General features: G+C 38.4%; 1 protein-coding gene across 1 annotated transcript in view; it reads left to right on the plus strand.

Annotated features, from left to right (window-relative positions):
• The window catches only part of PKHD1 (PKHD1 ciliary IPT domain containing fibrocystin/polyductin), a 488,222-nt gene extending 465,860 nt beyond the window's left edge, over nucleotides 1-22,362 (plus strand). The window contains 3 exon segments of the mRNA XM_039217466.1: nucleotides 4,756-4,914; nucleotides 8,863-8,985; nucleotides 21,914-22,362. Coding sequence (XP_039073397.1) covers nucleotides 4,756-4,914; nucleotides 8,863-8,985; nucleotides 21,914-22,362 — 731 coding nt within the window.
• Nucleotides 22,363-26,875: the final 4,513 nt, after the last annotated feature.

A 26,875-nucleotide genomic window follows, 5' to 3' on the forward strand; every position in this document is an offset into this window, starting at 1 on the left:
TAATTATTAAATAATGCCCTTCTTCATCCCTTGTTACTGTCTTTACTTTAAAGTCCAGTTTGTCTGATATAAGTATAGCTACTCCATCTTTCTCATGACTTCCAGTAGCATGATAGATATTTCTCCATCACCTTTCAATCTGATGGTGTCCTCAGGTCTAAAATGAGTTTCTTGTAGACAGCAAATAATTGGATTTTTTGTTTTTATCCATTCTGCTGCCCTATGTCTTTTGATTGGAGCATCTAGTCCATTTACATTCAGTGTTATTACTGAAAAATATGGGTTTAGAGTCATTGTGTTCTTTGTGGGATTCATGCTTGTTGTCATGTCTTTGGTTCCTTGCATTCCTTGTAACATTTCCCTCATAGAGTCCCCCCTCAGGATTTCTTGTAGGGCTAGTTTAGTGGTGATGGATTTTTTCCATTTTTTTTTTTTGTTGGGGGTGGGGAAGGCCTTTATCTCTCCTTTTATTCTGAATGCAGGCTTGCTGGATAGAGGATTTTTGGTTGTATATTTCTTGTGTTCATCACATTGAAGTTTTCCTGCCATTCCTTTCTGGCCTGCCAAGTTTCAGTAGATAGGTCGTTCACCACTCTGATAGGTTCCCCTTTGTATGTTAGGGCCCTTGTATCCCTATCTACTTTCAGAATTCTCTCCTTGTCCTTATATTTTGCCAGTTTCATTATGATCTGTCATGCAGAAGACTGATTCAAGTTACGTCTGACAGGAGTTCTCTGTGCCTCTTGGATTTCATTGTGTGTTTCCTCCCCAGGTTGGGGAAGTTCTCAGCTATAATTTGTTCAAGGACTCCTTCAGAGCATTTCCCTCTTTCTTCCTCTTCTGAAATTCCTATGATGTGGATATTGTTCCGTTTGATAGTATCGCTGAGCTCTCGAACCTTCCCTTCATGTTCCTGGATCAGTTTATCTCTCTTATTTTCACATCTTCCTCTTTTTCTGTAATTGTGTCTTCTAAATCACTTATTCTCCTTTCTGCCTCTTCAGTCCGTGCATTGGACACCTCCAATTTATTATGTATCTCATTTATAGCATTTTTAAATTCTTCACAACTACTTTTAAGCTTCACAGTCTTTGTAGCAATAGTTTCTCTGATGTCTTACATGACTTTTTCAAGTGCAGCAATTAATTTATGATTATTGTTCTAAATTATGGTTCAGTTTTGTTGCTTATATCTGTTTTGAGCAGTTCTTTAGCTGTCATTTCCTCCTGGAATTTCTTTAGAGGAGAGTTCTTCCATTTCACCATTTTGTCTAGCTTTCTATCTCTTGTTAGTTTTAAAAGCTTGTTATGCACTCTGCACCTGTGACTACTGCTCTATTAAAGAAGGCTCTTTGAGTGAAATCAATCAGGCTGATAAGGACAGATACCATATGTTTGTATGTATAAGTGGATTAGGAGGAACTTAACGGAGGAATATGGGGGAGAAGCAGGGGAAAAACAGTTGGGGAGAGGGAGGGAGGCAAACCATGAGAGACTCTTGAATGCTGAGAACAAACTGAGGGTTTTATGGAGGTGGGGGAAAGGAGAAGGGGGGTGATTGGCATGGAGGAGGGCATTTGTTGGGATGAGCACTGGGTGTTATATGGAAATCAACTTGACAATAAACTATTTAAGAAAAGAAATAAAGTCTATTTTGTCTGAAAAAACAATAAAGAAAGAAGGCTCTTTCATTGTCCAGGTCCTGTCCATTCAGGAAGTATTCTTTGAATGGTGTCTCTTGGTCTCTCTTGTTGAGACTTTGGTAATTTTATTTTCCTACTTGTATTGGTATTTGGGACTCTCCACCATGTGCCCTTTGGCTTGTTTCTTGAGGTAGATCCAGAAAAGAAAACAGGCAGACAAACACACAGGAAACAAAGGCACACAAACGTATAGACAAATCCAACAAACATGCAAACCGAAAGGGAAAAAGTAAAAGAAAAGAAGAAAAAAATGAAGGGGAAAAAAAGAAAAAAAAGAGGAAGGAGGAAAAACAAACAATAAAAACAAAACAAAACAAAAAGAATAAAGAATAAAAGAAAAAAAAGAGAAAACCCCAAAAGACAAAGGACAGTCTAAAGGCATAAAACCAGAATCCCCAGCTACAAATAAAGGGCCCAGTGTATGCAGTGCTGGCGAAAGAACACATACAAAGAGAGAAATGACAGGGCAGGGAGGAAGTGAAATTAGACAATGACCAGGCAGAGAGACTAAGAGGCTTAGTTCAGAGAGAGAAAGAAGAGAATACGGTAAGAGGCGAAGAGAAAGAAAAGAAGATAATGTTACTCAGAGAAACGATATAATCTTATTACTCCAGAGATAGAGAGAAAGGTAGCAGTGGAGTATAGAATATACATCTAGAGAATGGATTAAATGTGACTGCTTAAGCAAACCAATGACCAAGTGCCCAGTCTAGCAGAGGGGAGGGATACGAATGAGACAAGGGAAAATATATCTGAATGGAAAGAATTGATCTGGAATTAATCATGGTAGTGCATCCATGTTGGTCTTGCCCTGGTCTCCAGTAAAAAAAGGAAGAAAAAAGAACAGCTCTCTAGCGGGGATGGGTGTGGTCTGGTGTAGGCAGGTCTTAGTTTCCACTGCTTCCTGGGGGCCGCTCCCTGAGGCCCTGCCGTGGTGGTTGTGGGGAGAAAAGTGGCATCACCCCAGTCCCTTCTCAAACCAAGCATTCCAACTCACTCTTTTGGGTCTGATCTCCCTGTGCCATAGGTGTAGCCAAGGTGGGTCGTGCTCTATGTCCCAAGCCAGGCCTCCTTTCCAGTTCTTAGTCCACGCACGCACGCCACATTGATACCGCCCGAAATAAACCCTCAGGCTGAGTTTTTCTGAGCACTTTCAAGCTGGTCATCTGCCCAGTGGGGATTGGGCCGAGCTAGAAGAACAGCAGCAGAGGGGCTTCAGGTGCGCCACTTCCCCTCCGGGTCAAGCTGGAGAGCAAAGGAGCGACCTGCTCAAGGTCAGCTGCATGGCTGGAAACCAGGTCACTCTGTGTCCTGAGCTGAGGTTTTTCTCTTTTCCAGGGACAGGGGCAGTTCCTTGAACAGTTTCAGCCACTCTTTCTTTTCCCTTCAACTCACCAGAGCTCCCCACAAAGGGGGCTACCTCCACTCCCTCTGTGTCTCTGGGTCCCGGCCCGTTTTTATCTTCCCCAGTTCGCACTCAGGCTATAAGGTTTTCTTAGCGGGCTCTCTCTTTCCCTTCCAAACTCCTGGATTCTGTAAGGGTTCTTATGGCTCCAGGCCTTCACTGTGTGAGATATGGGGGCGAGTGAAATGTATGGAGCTCCCTACTTCTCTGCCATCCTGCCTCTCCCTCTCTTCTATCTTTTCTTTCTTTCCTTCCTTTCTCTCTTTCTTTCTCCCTTCCTTTCTTTCCATTGTCTACCTGCCCGCCTTTATTATTTCTTCTCTCACTCCCTCCTTTCCTATTTTTGTTCTTTTTCTTGTTTTCTTCCCTCTTTTTTGGCTAAGTACTATTTCATTGTCTGGATAAACCATAGTTGGTTTATTCATTTCTGTGTTGAAAACATTGGGGTTGTTTCCTGGTTTGGGTGATTATGAATAGAGATGTTATAAATATTTACAAATTTTTATGTGTATAAGCAAGGTTTTATTTCTTTATTAAGTTTATTTCTTTATTTTGAGAGACACTGCACACATGTATGAGCAGGGTAGAGGCAGAGAGAGACTCCAAAGCAGGCTCAGCACTGTCCATGCAGAGCTCGATGTGGGGCTCCAACCCACAAACCATGAGATCATGACCTGAGCTGGATCCAGGAGCCGAATGCTTAACTGACTGAGCCATTCAGGAACCCCAGCTTTTAATTTTTTAGAACCTTTAAAGCTTTGTTTCAAAATTATTTCAAAAATAGTAATGGAGTGAGAACCAAATTTTTCAGTCTATTAAAGGGTTTGAGATGAATTCTTAGTAAGATGCTATCTCTAAAGGAAGTTGCCCATTTTTCCCCATCTTCATAACTAAAGTGGCTCTATCAGGGCACCTGGGTGGCTCAGTTGGTTAAGCGTCTGACTTCGGCTCAGGTCATGATCTCACGGTTTGTGGGTTTGAGCCCCACTGGGCTCTGTGCTGACAGCTAGCTCAGAGCCTGGAGCCTGTCTTTGGATTCTGTGTCTCCCTCTTTCTCTGATCCTCCCCTGCTCATGCGTGCTCTCTCTCTCTTAAAAATAAATAAAACATGAAAAAAATAAAGTGGCTCTATCTATTTGCCAGTACCCTACTTCCAGTTTTCCAGATAACAAAATTCTCATGGACGTTAGAAATTCTCTTGGCTCCATGGTAGAAGTCCCTGTTACCCTGTTTTGATGTGCTACATGCCATTTTTTAAAATAGGATACATATGTCAGAGCAAGTAGTTTCACACATTCTAGAGCTGAGAGCATTTCTATTCTAATTAGTGGAACATAAGAGTGAAATTGAAATTTTGCATCGGGGGAAAAGGTAAGTCTGAGAATAAAAGGGGAGAATTGGAAGAAGGCCCCATCAGTAATGAACAGAATTGGAAAGAACAATTGTATGTTGTTATTGAGACTGGATTCTTGTAGTTCTTCAGAAATGTAAATCTTGGGTTTATTATTGGCTCATTTAACTAACTCGATAAATATTTATTGAACCTACTAAGTGGCAGGTATTGTAAACATGTCTCTTCTACAATATTTTCATCTTATCGGCATCTTATATCTGATTAATATATTATTATTGGGATTTTTTTTAACAGGGGCCAATTTTACAGCTCGATCAAAGTCATTTGCTGTCTCACCTGCAACTATGTCAGAGAAGTCAACCATCATCTTGGGTGCATCCCTATATTCATTGGCCTCATGGCTGGCTCTATGCTGTCTGGTGTGCTGTTGGTTTAAGAAAAGCAAAAGCAGAAGTAGGTAGATTTTTTTTTGAATGAAAATAAAGGTGGGGGAGGAGGGAGGAATATCATCATGTATACTATATTAACATTTCTTTTTCTTCCCCCAAAGAGAAATTTATATGAAACTGCAACACAGTAAACCACATGGAACTAAATTATTCAGCTCATATAGTAGAGTCAAAGATTGTCTAATTTTAAATAATAATAGCAATAATACTGAAAGCTCATATTTATTGAATGTTCACTCTGGGCCAGGTTCTAAGTACTTTATGTACATGAATTTATTTAATCTTCACAACATCCCTATGATGAAGGCACTAAATACTATGTCTGTATTATGGAGATGGAGCACAAGACACAAATCAGCTAACTAACTTGCCCAAGGTCACACAATCAGGAAAAAGTCAACCAGTTTGGCTCCAGACCCCCCTCTCTCAAACATTTCATTCCCCTTCCCAGGTAATCCTCCAAGAAGTAAGTTCAAGAATCTGCTGGAAATGTTCTCTTCTCATTGAAATGAGGGAATAGAATGCTCGGTGTGGTGGGTTTTTTGTTTGTTTGTTTGTTTTGTTGTTTGTTTGTTTTTTGTAGTTGTTATCGTTGTTGTTTTTCTCTAGTAGAGTGGAAATTATATTCTTGGACATTTTTCCAGAAACACGTCTTTTTGTGTAGGCTGGAGACATGAATCACTGAAGGAAAGAAGTTTAGTAAAAGAGGCTTCTTTTTATCTTTCTACTCTGCTCTTAGAGTGTGAGAGAGAGAGAGGAGCAGACCAGGTACTGGCAGATCCCTTACTCCACTTCATCAAATGAGTGGATGAAACACTTGTGATATTAGGAGGCGCTAGGAAACCAAAGTGATAAGCAAGAGTGAGGCGAGGAGAGGAAAACAGAGAAAGTCAAAATAAAGCAAGGAAAGAGAAAGAAGTATGGTGACACTGCTAGAAGATTGACCGTGCTTGGATTTCTGAGAGATGCCGGGGAAGGGAGACTCCAGGAGATGCACTCTGTATTTTGATCCAAGCATCAGCCAGATGAGATCCCTCCCTCTCCCCCTGTCATGGTGGGGCTAGGCAAACTGCAACAAATCCCAAGGATAGCTTGTTTTTCTCAAGAAGAATGGGATTTCATCCTGTCCCTTGTGATCTGTTGACTCCAAGTTTTGGTCTTTGTTTTAAAACCTGAAGGAGTGTGCGTGATAATATATATATAATTTAATATATATTATGTATATATGTACACACACACACACACACACACACACACACACATATATATATATATAGCTAAGCCCACCAGCTATGCTGGGACCTGCCATTAAGCTCTGCTCATCCCATCTCTTCCCTTTTGTTCCTCAGCTATAGAGGAAGCTTTTCCTATAGTTACTAACATGTAATTACCTCAGTGTTCTCTTTTTTGCTCTTTATGAAAAAAATGTATAGTAATCAGCAATAGGTGGGGGGGGGAATGTATGTAATCAGTTCCATATGAGTAATTTGTATTTTCTTCTTTATATCTTCCTTATAACATGCATTACTTTAGAATAAGAAGTGTCATTCCCCATCTTCCTCATGGGATACAATTCTCTGATTCCGCTGTATGGTCTGTGTCAACAGATTACAAAATTTTGATCTAGGGACCTTTTCAGTAATTACTGAAAACTCCAAAGAGCTTTTGTCAATGTGTGCTCATCTATTAATATTTCCAAATTAGAAGTTAAAAGAGAAAGTGTAAAATTTACTTATTTATTTTAAAATAATAACACATACATGTTAATATAATTAATAATTTTTAAAATTTAAAACATGATGTTTTGGGGGCACTTGAGTGGCTCAGTCGGTTAAGCATCTGACTTTTGATTTCAGTTCAGGTCATGATCTCATAGTTTGTGAGTTCAAGCCCCACATCAGGCTCTCTGCTGACAGCTCAGAGCCTGGAGACTGCTTGGAATTCTGTCTTCTCTCTCTCTGCCCCTCCTCTACTCACACTCTTCTCTCTCTCTCTCTGTCTCTTTCAAAAATAAATAAACATTAAAAATTAAAAATTAAAAAAAAATAAATTGTACCTGGATTCTCTTAGCAGTTTCTGTATTATATTTGCCGCAATGTGTTATTTTGGCTGAAGTATATAAAGAAAATCCAACCTCACAAAGATACATAGCAGAAGGGGAAGAGTATTTTAATAGCCTTCACAGATAGTTGTAGATAATCTTTTTTTAAATGTTTTATTTATTTCTGAGAAAGAGAGAGAGGCAGAGAGACAGGCAGATAGCATGAGCAGGGGAGGATCAGAGAGAGAGGGAGACACAGACTCCAGGCTGAGCTGGCGGTCAGCACAAAGCCCGACGTGGGACTCGAACCCACGAACCATGAGATTATGACCTGAGCTGAAGTTGGACACGTAGCTGACTTGAGCCACCCAGGCGCCCCAGTTGTAAATAATCTTATTTGACAGTACACCCAAACTGGTCAAGAGATAGTTACTTAAAGGTACATCTCAATGCACTTTTGTAGTCTGTTCCATGAAAATCTAGTAATCTACCATGTACTCTCTTGAATGTAAATCTTAAATCTCTCTTGAGTGGAGATTTATTCATGCATGATTTTGAAACATTATGTTTTAGCTATTTTGAAAATATTATTTTAGTAGTTTCAAATACCTTCCAAATGCTGACATAGTTCATTCTGTAATTTTTTAAAACTGCATTTGTTAATATCAACATTAAACTTTAAGAATTAGAAATCTGCAAAACTTGTAGTTGATAGAAGTTGTCTAAAATTCTAAATTGCCCATGAAAGCTTGAATTTTGTCACTGGCAACAAATATTATCAATTGCTTCATACAAGTTATAGGCTCACTTCATTCATTTAAGAAAAAATCTGCCAGATACCCCAGTATGAATAACCAGAATCTTTCATTCTTCCTAGTTATTTCAGTGTAAAAATGGTGTTACATTAAAAAAATCATCTATTTCAGATAAACTCAATCACAAAAGTGCTTTTCTTGAGAAAAATTTTCATATGCCATCGCCTGGTATCATCTGACATTACATTACAAATTTATTTCTTTATCCTCTGCCATCCAAACTACAATAAAAGCTCTATAAGAGCAGGGAACCAGGTCTTTCTTCCTCATTGTCTTTCTATTGCTTAGAATAGTTCCTGGCATGAGCAATGTAAATATATTTTGATTAATATAGTTAATAAATGAATGAATAGAATATAAACATCTCCTCAATCAAAAGTAGAAGTTTTTGAGGTGCCTGGGTGGCTCAGTCGAGCATCTGATTTCGGCTCAGGTCATCATCTCATGGTTCCTGTGTTCAAGCCCCGCATAGGGCTGTGTGCTGACAGCTCAGAGCCTGTGTACTCCTTCAGATTCTCTCTCTCTCTCTCTCTCTCTCTCTCTCTCTCTCTCTCTCAAAAATAAATAAAACATTAAAAAAAAGTCGAAGTCTTAAGTCACACATCTTCATGAGCTCTATGGATTGTACCAATGTAAATTTCCTGGTTTTGATATCATACTCTAATTATTTGGGTTTTTATCAGTGGAGGAGACTGGATGAGGGTGCATGAACCCTCCCTGTATATTTCCTGTGAATCTATCGTTATTTCAAAATAAAAGTTTAAAATGAGTATTGTAACATTCCATACCAGCTCTGTCCAGTAAAACTATAATATAAACCAAAAGTATGAGGCACATGATGTAGTATTCTAGTATCCTCTTAACCTAATATATCAAAATTTGTTTCAATATGTATATGGCTACTGAAGCAAACTTAAAGTTGTTTGGTCAGTATATGGGATTATATTTAAATTATTCCTTAAGCTCTGAATACATCATATGAATTCTATTGCATGTGCATATCAAGAGAAACACCTTAACAACTAGGGCCCGTTTGCAAATAAAAAACGTTCTATCTAAAAAACAAGAAACATTCACATTTTTTTCATTAATCTAGAAACAAAAGGTGAAGATATTTCTGAATTCCAGACTAAAGATCAAAAGAATCATATCCACATCTCATCCAAACGCCAAGGATCACAAGCAGAGATGAAAAAGGAAGACACCATGATGGGAGAAGGTAAGCTTGGACAGTGGAGATGATTTCCGCATGAGAGACTCCTTGTGGATGAACTGCGGCATCTCTCTCCCCATGGTTGTCAGTCTCTGGATCAATTTAGTTGTTAGCCCCTTCTTTAGTCTTTGTTACTTCTTCTCAAGGAAATTACACCCCAGCACAGAGGTACACAAGTGCGGCTAGCTGAGTCACTCAGGTATATACCAATTATTCAAGTTGACATTTATAATTTTTTTCTTAGTAGATGATAATTGGTTTAACATTTGAATTGGGTACACAGAGAAAGGGCAAACCAAAGTATAGGCATATAATCTTTTCCTTACCTATTGCAAAGCTGCCAGTCTGGCAACATTATTGAATTCGAGAAATAAGACAGTGGCGTTGCCAAATACCAACTATATAAATTAGATTGAACATGGAACCCTTAAGAAACAAGTCAGCTCCATGAAGCTCTGCTTTGTTGTTTAGTTATACTTTTAGCAAGATGCGTTATTTGCTTACATTGTACATTGATGCTAGATGATTTTGCTTGTTATATTTCTAAATTGCCATTGGGATTTGTGCCAGGCAAAGAAAAGGTAAGCATTTACTTCAGACCAGTGCTTTGCCTTTGTCCTTCTAAGACCAAGAAAACAGGAGGACAGGGGGTACAGTACAAGATGAATTTGCCAAATATGGATATGGTGGGTGAAAAATATTCATAGAATTTCCATGGATCTGAAACATTTTGAAGCATACATTCTAAAGAGAATAATATTTCTATTCTAAGGAAGAGTCAATTATCATGATATTTTCTGCTTGAAAAAGGAATATGAATCTTCATGGTTCTGAGTACCATGTTTAACTAAAATGTAGTAGTTCAATGTTATTCTACCTCTAACCTTCGTGAACTCTGAGATGCGCATGTGTGTGTTTGTGTGTGTGTAAATATCAGTTTGTTTGCCTGTTTGTATTTTTTCTCATGGAGGAAATGAAATTATTTTTTAGAAATGTCCCAACAAATTAGCCAGCCATGCTTCAGCCTGGACCTATGCCAGAAGGTAGAAGTAGTTTTGGAGTGGGTAGGTGTGAGAAGAAAGAAGACAGAGAGAATAGGATGGGGATTTTTTTCTAGATTCCATCTAAGACCACTTTAAGTTTGGTTTCTAGAAACATCTTGTCCATATGATTGCATACAAATTCAGGATAAGTGTTTGAAAATGCTCATCTGAACTCAGCACTGCGAAGAATAGCATTTTTAGCCGCATTCTTAAGCAAACAACAAGAGTGATGCTAATCTCCCCCTAATCTAATATGGCTATCTACATGAATCTCAGTTACCCTACTTAAATTAACTACATTAAGCAGTCCACAATGCCTGGGTGTTTTATTAAGGAACATTTTTTATCTGGTGGCTTATTAATAAATTATCAGGAATGAGATAAGGCACAGGGTTCCTGTGGAAAAGTTTAGATTGAAGAGATGGGAGTATCAAAGGCCATTTTATTAGGACATCCAGTTTAAAAATAGAAAGATGTGTTCTCCAAATCCTCCCCCAGGGATCATAGCAGATTTGTTTCCTTATTTCCTAAGCTTTGTCCAAATCTGAAGAGCATCAATTCCAAGGCAAGTAATGAGGCATCACCTATTTTCTTCAGAAATTATTACCAGCAACAAAACAACTAATTGTTGCTAGCTTTAAATAAGTTTGGTTTTATTTCAGTATTTCCGTGGCACTTTAGTTTCCCTTTTCTCTCTCTATCTAAACTTTTGGCCTTTGTGAATAAAGGGATTGGCTGTGTCTCTCATAAGCACACTGCATTTACTAACCACTACTATAGCACTAAAATTATTCATCTGGTGGAACTGAGCATTTCCACCGTCTGGTAGATTGAGACTGTAAACTCATCATGTTACGGCCTTTATCAAAAATTGTATGGATATAATACGGGTGGTGGAGGGTTACACGGGGGGAGGAAGGGAATGGTGCATATATTCCTCATATTTTACAATTACGTGCCAGACATATAGAGCCATCTGAGCCAGCTTTTAAAATTCATATTTGTGCATGTCACTCTGCTAGTCAGATCTAATGAGTTCCCAAGTTAGCTGGAGAGGCAGAAGAATGTGACAGTCCAGAGAATGAAAGCCAGGAGCCAGAGTGAGCTTAATCCTGACTCTCCTCTTGACTTGGTTTGTGGACTCAAAGAAGCCAACTATCCTCTCTCTGCCCATCAGCTCCCTCACTGGGAAAACTGCCATAACAATACTGCTCACACTTTTGGTTGTTGTGCTGATAAAGTGAATTAATACCACTAAAGTGGACCAGAGCAGTTCCTGGCATACTGTATGTAATATATGTGTTATTTGTTGGTTCTTCTTGCTATTTAAGACTCAAAGCCTTCCAAGCCTGACTCCTTCCTATCTTTGTAACCTTACTTTGCAATTCACCTTCCCGCCTGCTGCGCACACTCACTACACTAGATCACTCATCCTCAGATTTGTCTAATACCTTCCCACCCATTTGTCTGCACACTTTCTCCCGATTGGATTGTTTATCTTCTTCACCTGTTAAAACCTCCTGAAGCTTTGTAGCACCAGTGAAAAATGTTTTTATTTTTATTTTTTTTTCATAAGGTCTTTCCCAGTCCCTCCTACTTCAATGAAAATGAGTACTTTCTTCTTTGGGGTCCAAGAATATTAAATGTGTGCCTCGATGGTAGTACTTTTTTTTTTTTTTAATAATTCATTATACATAGATGGCTCTCTGTTCCCATAGACTAGTGGTTCTTAAGAGGCTAATTTTGGCCTCCCAAATAGAGTGGCCACCTTATCCTGATTTTCCCAGAACTTTCCCGGTTTTAAAAATCAAAGCCTGTGTCTCAAGAACTCCCTCAGTCACAGACAAATTGAGACAGTTGTTCATCCTACCTCCAGAGGACATTTGCATAATTGTCACAGAGAAGGGGAGATACCACTGGCATCTGGTGAGAAGAGATCAGGGATACTGCAAAAATCTTACAACGCACAGGACCACCCTACAATAAACATTATTTGGCTCAAGATGTCAATAATGCCAAGGTTGAGTAACCCTGAAAGAAGCTATTATTTGTTTTTGTAACATGTAGATGAGAGATGCTGGAGTGGCCTAATAAATGTAGTTAGATTATGTCTCCCAATAAATATTAAATTGTTTAATTGTAAATATTTGTTTAGTACTTTATGAAATCTTCTCTGTATAGTTAGTTGCAAAGAGGTGACATCTAGTCCCCTGGCCTTTATGAGTTTGAAGTTTGGTTGGAACACAATACTATTTTGGGGAAAATGAAAGAACAATTCTAGGCAACAAGCAGTTAAGTGTAAAGCAATCACAATAAACATCATGCATTTGATGAATGTAAGGATAGAAGAGAATGCCCCAAGAGAGAAAAGAATACCTTATATTACATGTTTAGTCCCTCAAGCTCCTAAATCATATCACACTGTTTCAAATCCTATTTGCTAAGGGCCTGGTTGTCCAGTTTGCACACACTCAGGTTTACAGAAATGCCAGGGAGGGAGTCTAGCTTTGCTCTGTTGAAGCTCCGTTTTGTATCCTTCCTTCTCAACTGTTCTCTTGCTCCCCTAATTTGGTTAACAGGGAGTATATCTCCCAGGTGAGATACCTCAGAGCTCTCTTTACCTCCTGGTGTTCCCCATACCCCCCTCTGCCCTTGCTTAGCAAGTATGACCAATACCACCGCTACAGTGTCTTTGGTTTCTACCTTCCCCTACTGTTTCACAGATGTATCTTCCATTCAGTCTTAGTTAATGCACCCGTTATAGATGTCCACTCCTCCAGTCCTTCTTTTCCCTCCCACACACAATTTAGTTCTCTCAGCTTCAGAATGATCTTCGCCAATGTATCCACACACCTAAAGTCTCCACTCCTTCCAATCCCAGATCAAATTCTATTTCTCTCTCTCTCTCTTTTAGCTAGAAGAAATAATCCACTTGTCTCAACTTTTATAACACTTCTCTCTTGTTCACTTAACACCTTTTATGTATAATATAGGTATAGGTGTTCAGATCTTTTCAAATTCTGTATCTTTTCTAATTCCAGCAGCACTGTTACCATAGGGCGTTAGGATATTAGACTGCTTATAACTATTGTTATTGAGTGAATAATGAAGGCAAAGATGAAATGAGATCCCTTTCTGCCCTTCTCCCTTCCAGAGAACCCTGGACTCCAGCAGTTTTTTCAACTGCTGTAAAAAAGGCCCCTTATCTTTTCTAAAATAATTCAGAAAGTTTATTCACGTTCACAAAATTACCAACAGGACCATGACTGTACATCTTTGGGGTCCTACCAACAGGCAAAATGTGACTGCTTACTTCCAGGCAGAAGGCTTTCTAGTGCCACTGTAGTTTCCTTGCTCTTGCTTCTGTCTTTGTGTGACCACTACTGCTGCAGACCCCAGTGCTGCCTTCTCTGGAGCATCAGGGGTCTTTGGTGGTGTGTGTGTGTGTGTGTGTGTGTGTGTGTGTGTGTGTGACAGAGAGAGAGAGAGAGAGAGAGAGAGAGAGAGAGAGAGAAATCTACATTACCAGTGCTAGAAATTGAAAATTGATGTAAAAATGGCAAGATATTATGTATGTGTGACTATAACCATTAACTGCAGGGATTTAGGTTTACCACTTTAGGGTCCTATTGACTATATATGGTGTATTTTATGAATATTAAGTAAAACAAAGGACTGTCGATTTACCTTTGTAAGTACAGATCTGTAAGAATGACAAGGAGAGGGAAGAGAGAGATGGCCTCAAGATGTCCAAAAGCAGGGAAGACCAGAACAGCTCAGGACTACAAACTGTGCCAAGTTCCCAGAAAAGTAAAACTATATTTGTAAATTATTAATAGCACACCCATGTCATACAATTAAAAAGATATGAACATCTCCTAATTTAAAAATGTGAATAAAATTGAGCACTTAATTCCTTTAGATAAGTTTTTAAAATGGGAGTATTTTTTAAAATACCAAGGATAAGAACCTTTCAGCTAAATAAGATGGAGAGTTCCAATGTTCTTTGTAACCAAGATCCAATATCATGTCTAACAAGGGAATATTTGACGAGGAACTACTCACATGAAGATAAAACAGAGAACTAATTACTACAACTTTATAACATATATTTTAGAATGCTAGGAAACACAGACATAAGAACAAAATTAAGAGAATGTTAGAGAAAATATATGATTGTTTGCAGGTGATATAAATGCTTAATAATAAAAGATTCAACCCTTAAATGCTATAATTTATAAATAACTTGAGTAGCTTACTCAAAAGTTATGTCAGCCTATGCAAAAATAATATTGTGTAATGGTGACAAAAGAACATGCGGTCTTAGAAAACAATCTTAACGAGGTATATTGGACTTTTGTATAAAAAATAGATGATATTCTATTGCATAGTTTAAAGAGCAGACTTGATTACATAGGGAATTGCACCATGTTTCTAATTAGATTGACTAATATTGCAAATAAATCAGTAATTCCTAAATTAATTTTGGTTTAATGCAGCTGCCATCATTTTATACTGAGTAGAACATCATAATATGATTCTAAAGTTCTTCAGAAAATACAGAACAATGATACAAAGCCAATTTTTTAATTTTTAATTTTTTCTAAAGTTTATTTTGAGAAAGATAGAAATAGTTTGAGTGGGGAAGAGGCAGAAAGAGAGAATCACAAGCAGGCTCCATACTGTCAGCGCAGAGCCTGATATTGGGCTCGAACCCACAAAGCTGTGAGATCATGACTTGTTCCAAAAACAAGAGTCTGATGCTTAACCAACTAAGCCACCCAGGTTCCTCCAAAGCCAATTTTTTAATAAGAAATTAATCTTACGGCAGTGGGGATGAGTAGCTCAAATGGAGAAATATTATTTATGTTTACTATTTTTAAGACAGTATAATACTGACACAAGAATATATGGAGATATTAGTGCAGATAACTTCAATTAGATGTAGATATTAGATATATAAATGTAATATATGATAAAGGAGATAATAAAAATAAAGGAAAACAAGACTTAGTCTATAAATAGGGTTAGTAAATTTGACTATTTAGAACATTTGTTAATCTAGATTCGAGGAGCCTGAAATTAAGTCCTCCATTAGAAACAACCTCAGGCTGCACGTAGTCCCAGTTCCAGGAAAAGCCTCAGCTGAAGCCACCCTCAGACCGCCCTCAGATCTGCCAATCAAAAGAAATGTGTAACATTCCTGTAGTCTTGGAGATGAGTCAGGGCTGGGAACTGCAGGTAGTTACTTTGTACAAAATACCCAATCATTCACTGCTTGCATAAGCCCCATGTAAATCCTCTGAGCCCACCTCATAATTGGTCATTTTCAAAAGATTCTCAAAGGTCATGACTGGGTCCCGCCAAAAGTAACAGATGCCTTGCAGATACTGAATGGTCAAAACTGTTACTATGGGTATTGTACAATTATGATTGGTGCTTATGAGATGATGCTGTATGTACAACGTGTGCACGGTAACACCCCCGCCCTTACCCCATAAAAACCCTGCTTGCCACTGTTCGGGGCTCCACTTCACTGCTGCTGCGCCGGGAGACAGGTGAGCCCCTGCTCGAGCTTGTAATAAAGACCCTTTTGTACTTGCATCGGTGCTGGCTCCTTGGAGGTCTCTGGGGACTCGTGATTTGGGCATAACAGATTCACCCTTCAAAAAATATACCAAAGTAAACTCCATGCTGATTAATGAGTTACATCAGGTTTACTAAAACATACCCATTGCTAGAATATTAAAAAAAAATGCTCATGATATAATATGGAATTAAAAGCATTTTCCCCCTCATCTTTTAAAAATGTTCATGCCTTCTAATTTACAATGAATTTCTTATTTAAAATACGGGATTTTTTTTCTTAAATAATCTAGATTAATGAATCTTAATTATTGCATATAACTTCTTCAATATGTGGGCAGGATTGTTGCCCTGATTGACAAATAAGAAACCAAGATGGAGTACATTCTTTATGTTGTTTTATCAATTGTCTCTCTCCCTGCCGCAGCCCCTATTTAGGCTCCATGATCCATGTGGTTATGTCAACCTTCTATGCTGAATCCTGGTCATCCAACACAAAATGCAAGACATGGGAGACTGGGCTGGGAAAATATGAGCAGTGAGGGTAGTGGGAGAGTGAGGAGAGATTCATTGTTAATGTTCCCCTTGCAAAAGAAGCCGGTGAGTAGTACCCACACACATTTAAAACAATCACAGGAACACTGTATATTTGTTGCCCAGAAAGTTTTGGAAGACAAAAGAGGTTAAGAGTAGCTGGAAAAGTTACAGCTAACTATGGTGAACCTGAAAGGGTCCAAAACTACTGAGAAGGGATATATGTTCCTGTATTTTATCACATTTTTCCAGAAGCTAGATGAAACCCACCAATGGGACTCTAAGTGGCATGGAGAGGCAATTTGAAATCTTTTCTTTCCATTTTAATGGAGACTCACCAATAAGGTGGAGGTACAGGGGAGACATGCCAATTCATATGTTTTGATATTCACTATTCTTCCTTTCCTAAAACCCAAACATTCAGCTGAATGCCTTAGGACACATATCTGCTGTAAATTCATTTTTTATCTAATTTGTCTGAGATCTAAGCTTCCTGTGGAGGTCCAAGATCAAAGGATCTGATTCCTTCTGATGTCAGTGCTGACATATAATGTGTGCTGACTTAGTTCTGTCTATAACCTCACAGTGGGAGGCGGCCAGCCTCCCTGGGCACCTTTACACAGTGCACTTTCATTTTGGCTAGGGAGTCTGTCAGGTAGGTTGCTGATTGGAGCTTCCATGTAAATAATTCATGGGAGATTTTTAAATGTTTTGGGGCCTGCAAAGGAAAGATATGCTTGTGTTCGTCTTTTATGAATAGATGCAGACTTGAAGAACAAGGAGGGACAGATTTCCAATGACGGTCTCTCAAAAACAGGATAACGATATCTTCAATGGGTTGAAAATAGGTGACTTGTAGTGTTTGATTCCTCTTCTATGAAGTGGTGTTGGTTTTACCAAGGGATAAAAATTCAAAGCTTATTTTTCCTTTTTCTTCTTGTTCTTTCATTATTTGCTGATCTCAGTAAACTGTCTTTTCCTCCTAGTGGGAGCAGGAATTTTGGAGACGATACCAAGCTCAGTACTTGGCACAGGACTGGGCATAATATGGAGACAAAATTGATGGCACAAAAAGTTTTTCCTGGAAGGAACTCAGCCTCCCAATAACAAGACGAGACTGTCCTATAAGGAAAGGTGGCCAATGATAGAAGCAGTTGCCCAAGTCAAATGAGAAACTCTAGTCAGCAAATATTGAGGCATAAATCAATATAGTATGAGCTAAACTGACTGAGTCACCTAGGTGCCCTAAAATTGTTTTTTAAATCGAACCATATTGCCTTAATGTTTATAGGAAATAGATTGATGTGTCCCTCAACACACAATGTGTTGTAACAATAGGGAGCACATGATTTGGGAAGTACTTTCTGAAGGAAGTGAGGCATTTGGGGAGATGAAGAAAAGGCAGAAAATGTTAAAGGATATAATAAAAAGGTACTTCAGGTCTCAGACGTTTTAAGATAATATAGGTGGAAGATGAGGTAATTAGGGGAAAGATTTCAGACTTTTGGGCTCAGTGGAGGATGCAGTCAGAGAATAAGTACTATGTATACATAAAGTACTTGAAAGGAATTGGATTTGAACACTTAGCTATATGGACATCAAGGTGTCAAGGTCAGAAAAGAACATGCTTTTTGAAAGCAATGTAATATTTAAACTAGTATGTACATGAAATTTCCATGAAACACTCCTATGGATGATTCTCTTGTTTCTTCCTGAAGTCATCCTTGTCATCATCATCATCATCAACTTCATTATTATCATCACAATAATAACACAACCACAACACAAGAGCTGAGCTTTATAGGGTCCCTCATAGTTTACAAGGTGCCAAAACATGTTGTAACTAATATGCTTTCACGACAGTTTTATCAGATAGCAGACCAAATTATCCCATACTACTAACAAGAAAACTGCAATTCAAAGGTTCAGTTACTTTTTCTACTAAACCCAGACATAGGTTCAGTAGTTTGTCCTATTCCAAAACTTGAATTCTTACACCTGCCCTGAGCACATGTGCAAGAACACACACATGTGCATGTGCACACGCGCACACACACAGCAAGCACTAGACAAAATGTGAAAATAGGGCCTTTGTTACTTACTGTGACATGACTTTACAGGTACCTAGTCTGAAAAAGCTTCCCACTTCCTTAAACATTTCTTTTAACAGAAAAGGAAACTAATATCAGTATTTAGTTAACAATGAGATAATTTCTATAAAAGATGATAGCAAAGTAAGAGCAAGCCCATGTTTTCAAGAAGGCTATAATTTCTTGGGAGAAATGTAAAATATATTCACATCCTTGTATTTGTAACATTCATTCAAGAAAAATTCATTAGCCCCTACAACCACCAGGAAGTTGGATAGCCACCAGTATTAATACAGTCTGAGAGGAATATTTTTATTTTCAATTGTTTTATCTTCACGTGCACCTAAATATGTTTTGTGTTTCTTCTGATGCAATAGATACACACTTGTTTTCCTTTACCTAGATTATTAGATCTCTTCTGTCTTCTAACCTCTCATCTATAAGTGGAGATAGTTCTTAAGTCCTTGACCTAGATGTTCAATAAATACTAACTTTACCTTCCCTACCAGTGTTACAACTTGTACTCAGAATCTGTCTATTCAGCTCTTCAACATATTTGACTCCGGCCTACTGTTCTTTATTATGTCTTGCTCAGACTATTGCAGTAGCCTTTCAAGTGATCTCCTTCACAGTTCATTTTCTTCATCATAGAAAGCCTGTTCTTCCCAAGATGAAAATAAGATGTCACTGCCCTATTCCAAAATCACCTCCCCATCTATGAAATAAATCCAGACTCCTTAGTAGAGTTTTCAAGACCCTTTATTTATGGCCTCTGTCAAGTATTAACATTTTTTTTAAACTCTCGACGCCAAAGCCACATCTCTCTATCTCTATCTATCTCTATCTCTATCTCTATCTCTATCTCTATCATCTCTATCTCTATCTATCTATCTATCTATCTATCTATCTATCTATCATCTATCTATCTATACATATATATTTAACCTCAGTTCTCAATGTCCAAAGCTATTTTCAGAGTCTTCAACACATCTTGTTTGTTTTTGGTCCACTGCCTTTGCATACTGCCTTTGCCATACTGTATATTGGAATGTCTTCCCACCATATTATCCCTCAAAACCAAATCATCTCCTTTGTAAAGTCTTCCTAACCTTTCAGGCAGGATGAAGTAATTCTTCTTTTGTATCTTATTTACACACCTGCTATACACCCTTTATTATTAGGCTCTCACCTTAAACAGCTTAGAGGTCAGTCTCCTGGAGCCCCTGGAGAGCAGGGGAGAAGTTCCCAGGGGCTTTGTTTTCATAGGACCTAGTACAGGCTCCATGTATTTTCTGGTTTATGTCTGTCCCCACTACTAGGGAATAAACTCCAAGGTAGTAGGACTGTTTCTTGCTCACTGCTGTATTTCTAGACCTACCATATAGCAGGTGCTCAGAAAAGAATCAATGGATGGATGGAAGGATGGATGGACAGACGGACAGACGAATAAGCGAACTAATAAACCAGTGAGAAAACAGACGAGTTCTCCAATGAAGAATCTTTGGAGGCTCAGAATGATTCCTCTTACAATCTAGTTTGACCACCTGAAAAGGCACTGCATGAATGAAAAAGGGCTAAAGAAATACAAGAGTAGAATTTGAGAAGAATTTGACAAGTTCATTCTTTTGAGATATTGAATCTGAGGCAATTTTGAAACTTTGGGATGAAAATGTTTCAAACCTTCAGCAACCAAGATATTTGGCAAATAAATGCAAATCTAAGAGCTGACATTTAAAAATATTGGTGAGAATGGAATATATATACAAAATACAGGCAAACTTGGGAAAAAAGACACACCCACGTTAGGCATCTGGGGTCTATCTTGTTGATGGTGCGTGTTTGCTTATTTTAAGATGAATTTGTAAAATGTATCCAACTGTGTGACATAAAGATATTCACAAGGCTATTAATTTAGGGCACACTTTATTAAGGTAAACCATAGATAAAGCAAGAAAAAAAAGATGTGTATGGAATCATATTAAGTAAATATGTTAGATGGTAAAGACCAGGCTAGCTAAGTTTGAATTTCATAGCTACACTTGGAGGAGGCTTTGTGACTTAGGGCAAGTAACCCTCCATAACTTTGTTTTTCAATCTGTAAAATGAGGATACAAATGGGACTAGCCTCATGGGGTGGCCGTCAGGCTTCGGTGAGTGAATGAACGTAAAGCATTAAGAACAGTGCCTGGCAGGGATGAGTACTATCTGAGCATTAGCAATTTGAATTATAATGATTATTATTTATCTAATCTTTACTACATCACAGATTCTGGGTAGTGCTTAGCATGATTCATCTTATTTAACCTTCAAACAATTCTATGAGGTAGATTCTATCAATTCAACTGTTTTTACAGATGAAGAAACTGAGGAATGCGGATGGTAAGTACAGTCTGTACATGTATGCAGCAAGTTAGGGACCAAACAGGAAATCTAAACATATTTGTTTGATTCTAAGCTTGTATTCTTAGCTGCTTTGCTATGTCACTTCTAGAGCCCACCTCTCATATATTTAACACCATAAACAATTGTTTTGGTAGGTTTTATTGAATTGTATTTAACTCTATCTAATTCTAGTTCATCATCATTTATCTATTCTCCAAGAAATGTGGTAGATTAGTTAGTTCATTCACATATGGCATGATCATATCTTAAAGGCTAGAAGTGTTATTGTTTATATAATACATCCTTCAAAGAATTGGGACAGATTAGGGCAAAAGTGCCCAGATCATCTGTTACCAGCACCAATGTTGTACTCTTTGGAGTTAAAGATTAATTCTGTTAAATAGGAAAAAAATACAAATCTCAATGGAAGAAAATTATAATTAAAACAAGACTGCTAACAAGAAATACACTTTAATATATTGTTAAGTAGCACCTGAGAGTAATATGAAATTCTGCAACTGAGGTTCAGAGAGGCTAAGAGACATGAGCCAGCTAGCAGGAAAGGGAGACATAAACCCTGATTTGGGGAAACCAGTCTACTGCTTCTTCTCTCCTTCCACTATTATATAACCATACATGTACACATTCATTTGGATACATGTTTATTGATGTGTTTATATTATCTCTACATATGTTTATATTTATGTTAATACAAATGTGAGTTGACCTGCTTGGTAAGGCCTACCTGTGGTTTGATTTTTGGACTTAAGCCACTGTACTTAGAAAGAGAAATCTTTGTTGACTTATCTATATCATAAAATCTGTTTTCCTGGGAAGTGATATTATCAAATTTTTATTAAGTTATATTAATTATACATTGGGTGTGAGATACAGTGGGTTTTTTAAAAAAAAATATTTGTTTTGAAAGAAAAGAGAGCATGTGCACACGAGTAGGGGAGGGGCAGAGATAGATACTTCTAAGCAGGATCTTTGCTGACAACATGGAGCGCAGTGTGGGGGCTCGATCCCATGACCATGACCTGAGCCAAAATCTAGAGTCATACACTTGATTGACTGAGCCACCCAGACGCCCCTGTGGTGTTGTGTTTTTTTGTTTGTTTTTTTGTTTTTTGTTTTTTTAGGGAAAAAAACGTATTTCTAAAGGTATTTGGAAATCAATAAGCTGATACAACTCAATCTTTGACAGTATCTTTTCAGGAATGCTAATATATAAAGTGATGGTTCTCAACTGATGTGAGAACTAAATCCATGTCTACCCCTACTTCTTTTCTCCCACAGATATGAAGATGAAGGTGATTGTGGATGAACTGACCCAGCTCCCCCACCAATCACTGAACGGTGTGTCCAGAAGGAAGGTTGGCTGTCGCACTGTGCAGAAGGAGGGTGCACACCGAGAAGAGGCTGCTGCTCCCGCTTTCAGTCTTACCAGCATCCCCTCCCAGGGGCACACCTGCGCTCCAGACTCTCCTGCTCAGCAGGTGTCCCTGCAGGAGGCTGGGACCTGGAGGGAGGCCCGAGATCAGCTGGTCAGATACCAGCTGGCAGGCCGAGATCAGAGGTTGCTGCTCTGCCCAGACCTCAGACAAGAGAGGCAGCAATTGCAGGGACAGAGCCACTTGAACAAGGAAAGGGGCAGCGTGGGGCTTTCTCAGGAGAAGAAAGCCTCCTGTGGTGCTACCCAGACATTCTGTCTTCATTCAGTCCACCCAGAGACTATTCAGGAATAGTTGTGATAGGCGCATGATAATTGATATGGGCTTTGTTGAGAGTTTAAGGACAGAGATATAAAAACAGTAAGTTTGGGGAGGGAATTGTCCATGGACCAAAGTTATATTTTTAAAAATAGTTCTGTTAGTAGCTGGGTCAAATTTACAACTGGAAAAAAAACTATTTGGGGAGACCAAAGATAACCAAGTGCCCAAGCAGATTATTAGTGAACTCATTTTTCAGAGCACTGATTTTTGGAGAAGATAATGTGTACAGTTGCCCAATGAAGGAGGGAAGAGATTATATCACTGGTAGCCTCTCTAGGCTGTGTACTAGGAGTTCTAATGAAGACCAGAGCAGAGGGTCAACTCCTTTCAAGTCGGGGAAGGATGCTAAAGGCAATTTCTCCTAATTCATACATTCACAGAGGGCTCATCAGTACTCCACTTTAAGCAGCCTGATTGCATCCTTGGCTCTTCATCCAAAAGGTTTTATGCTTCAAGGAAGTAAAGCAAAGATAGCTGAGGTGAGGAGAACTTCCAGAAACAACTTGTTCTCAGCTTTTCCCCAAATACAAAACAGGATTTTCCAATCTCTGAAAGATTAAGAGGATGTCCTATGTTTGAATTAAAACAGAGGAAGGAAACATACTCTTCTATTGCAGAATTTTAAATAATGATGCCCTGGAACTAATCCCAAAGTGGGTACTGGCAGAAAGTCATCATCTGCAAGGCATCAATGAGAGAGTATATTTGACCCTACAATGAGTTGTTGGGAACATTCTCAGCCTTTTATCCATTCTTTAGATGTATTATAGACATTTCAAGCCTTAAACCTGCCCATAAAGGAAGGTGACATTGTATTGGATTCTGAGGGAGAAACAATTAGATATTAAGATTGATGTTCACCAAGAAACTGGAATCCAAGCTATCTGTGTTTAAGAAGGCATTGATGGGCAATCTGGTCTATAGAAAGTTACTCTGGAGGTACAGACTGGCTTTCTGCAGGGTAAGTCCTTTTTGTATTTTGTTTGGGGATTAACAGTGTTTAAAAACATAACAAAAAATAACTTGATGCGCTTAGGCAGACTATGCCTTCTCTACTGTAATTAGTCCCAGCTCTAACTTTTTTTGTAGTTTTCTGATCCTGAGGTTATTTGTATTTGCAGTCTTTGGTAGATACATTGAGTCGTCAGAGATCTGTAATCTTTTTGTACAAAAGCATTTCAGATATTAAGACTTTTGAGAATTTTAAAATGATAGTCTTAGCACTACTGCTGTGGGTCACCACAGATTCTAGCCCTGATTTCTTCCCTGAGCTCTGTACCATATAGTTAGCTGCCTACTGAACACTCCCACTAGGTTATCCCACAGCCACTAAGAAGTTAACAGAGCCTTAAATCCTACTCCTTCTTTTCATTCTTGCTTTAACATAATACACAGCATCACTGCACTCAGCCTAGAAATCTAGAAGTCAACCAAGACTCCATGTTCTATCTCACCCATCCCAGTCAGCTACCAGTGTTATATCTACTCCTTTACCCATCTTCCAACTTTACTAGCTTCTTACCAATCTTCCATGTGCCAAAATACTAGTATTTCTGAAGGCAGGTTTCATCCTATCCCTCTGTTTAGGAATAACCATAACCATAAAACTCCTTTGGCAATGCTTGGGATCCCTGAGGCCAAAATGGACTCTTTGGGTCTGAACGGTGGCCAGAAATATCCAGAGTAACTTGCAGGGCTCTAGCCTATGGCATGAAATCTCAGAGTCTAGTTAGAATCCTCTAACCCATAATTAAGGCAGTGCTCTTTTTCTCCTCAGAAAATGGGACAGTTAGCTCTTGTTCATTTATGTCTGGAGATGACCTAGTTACATAAAGCACCACTATCAGCCAACCCTAAACTTATTCAGACCATTAACACGGCTGGCCCATAAAATATTTCCCAGCAGCAACAAGCCTTACTCCTTATTGAAATAAATAATTGAAAAGTGTCACGTTCCTCTGTTATTTCAAAGACTCTCTTCTTGCTTCCCATTTCTGATTTTTTATATATAGTAGATTCTCTTTCCTCAAGATAGTGAACAAATTAAAATTCTAAGGAGTTCAAAAATATTTGCAAATATTTCTGGATGTTAAAATTGAAAGGGAAGGCTGACGAGAGAGAGGGTAGTTTCCACCATCTCTGAAGCTTTAAGGATTGTGTTCAGAGAAGGTACCAGAGACAGAATTTCATGTCTTGCAAGTAACGGACTGAGCCAGTCTGACCACAGTTGTATCTTGCAGCAGATTTGACCATATTGTTGCCCAATGAGGCTGCTGAGAACCAAGAGGCCCAGACCTTTCAAAGATTATTTAGTCAATAGCACCCTTCCATCTAGCAGTCTAAATCCAAACATATGAAATTACTATACATTAAAATGTATGCAAATTTTATGCAAAAATGAGTATGGGGAAATTGAATGTAAATCACATGCAAATATTATTCATCCAAGCTTCTATAAAACCGTACATGTCAATAACAGTAAAGGATTTTAATTAATTCTGTCATTTAAAATTCATGCATTTATTCCATATTTTGTTTCCAGAATTTATAATGTAGTCAGTGTCAACTCTGAAGGAGCTATAAGCAGAAGGAATTACTCTGCTTGGTGTACAACATAGTTGACTTCAACTTCTGTGATAGCACTCTGATTAACTGCAGATATATTTGAGAGATGAATCACATTTCCTGAATGTAATCTTTTTAAAGGGATAAACCACTTTTATAAAATTAAATGAGGCCTAAGTGGCAGAATATGGAGATATGCATGTTTACAAATATTCTTCTAACATTTGTTATATTTATACATGGAAAAAGACCAGGTTCTTTGCTTGGAACAACTTGACACTGTCAATCTGCTCTCTTATGAGGTAGAAGATTAAGATTCATTTAATGCATTTGGAAGACTCTCTAGAATTTATTGGGTTTTGAAGAATTGTTTTTCTGTTTTATTTCAGTCTCAAAATGATGATTCATTTATTATCATGTATATAAGTTTAATATTAGTAGCCATAACAAGGGGAAAGAGATTCAATTTTCTTTTAAAAAATATGGGAAATGGACACTTGTCTCTACACTGTATAGATGAAGGAACAGTTACCAAACTCTTGGAATGGTCCAGGCAAAATTGGAAATTTGTTTGCACTGTATCTGATTCCTTCTAAAATTTCCTCAACTTAATGGCACATCTATCCAGTAGAATGACTGATGTAGAAAATTATTCAAGCTGTATAAATAGGCTAAGATAAAAAGCAAATTGCAAAACAATGTGTGTATTATGCTTTTACCTCTAGTTCGTTTATGTATAGAAAAATTATTGAAAAGAAAGCAACAAAGTTTTTTTAAAAAGTTACCATTAGGGATGGAACAGGAATATAAGTAGATTTTCACTTCAAATTTTATATCTTTTTGTATTTCAATTTTTTCATAAGGCCTTTTACTAGTAAAATAATTTTTTGTGTTTTAATGGCAATTTTATTTATTTTTAAATAGTTTGTCAAGTTGGTTTCCATATAACACCTAGTGCTCATCCCCACAAGTGCCCTCCCACCCACCCCTATCATCCTTCAGTTTGTTCTCAGCATTCCCACCAACAGTTTGCTGCCCTCCCTCTCCCCCACTAGTTTTCCCCTTCTTCTCCCCCACGGTCCTCCATTAAGTTCCTCCTAATCCTCCTATATGTGCAAACATATGGTATCTGTCCTTCTCTGCCTGACTTATTTCACTCAGCATAACACCCTCAAGGTCCATCCATGTTGCTACACATGGCCAGATTTCATTCTTTCTCATTGTAATGTAGTATTCCATTGTATAGATAAACCACATCTTCTTGATCCATTCATCCATTGATGGACACTTAGGCTCTTTTCATGTTTTGGCTATTGTGGAGAGTGCTGCTATGAACATTGGGGTCCACGTGCCCCTATGCATCAGCATTCCTGTATCCCTTGGGTAAATTCCTAGCAGTGCTATTGCTGGGTCCTAGGGGAGTTCTATTATTAATTTTTTGAGGAACCTCTACACTGTTTCCCAGAGGGGCTGTACCAGTTTACATTCCCACCAACAGTGTAGGAGGGTGCCCGTTTCTCCACATCCTCGCCAGCATCTAGAGTTCTCTGATGTGCTCATTTTAGCCACTCTGACCAGCTTGAGGTGGTATCTCAGTGTGGTTTTGATTTGTATTTCCCTGATGAGGAGGGATGCTGAGCATCGTTTCCTGTGTCTGTTGGCCATCTGGATGTCCTCTTTGGAGAAGTGTCTGTTCATGTCTTCTGCCCATTTCTTCACTGAATTGTTTGTTTTTCAGGTGTGGAGTTTGGTGAGTTCCTTATAGATTTTGGATACTAGTAAAATAAATTTTAAAAAATAAATTGATCAGGGGCACCTAGGTGGCTCAGTCAGTTAAGCGTCTGACTTCAGCTCAGGTTATGATCTCACAGTCAGTGAGTTCGAGCCCCGCATCAGGCTCTGTGCTGACAGCTCAGAGCCT

Source organism: Hyaena hyaena, unplaced genomic scaffold, assembly GCF_003009895.1.
Source record: "Hyaena hyaena isolate Hyena2069 unplaced genomic scaffold, ASM300989v1 scaffold_694, whole genome shotgun sequence".
In the NCBI taxonomy this organism is placed as follows: domain Eukaryota; kingdom Metazoa; phylum Chordata; class Mammalia; order Carnivora; family Hyaenidae; genus Hyaena; species Hyaena hyaena.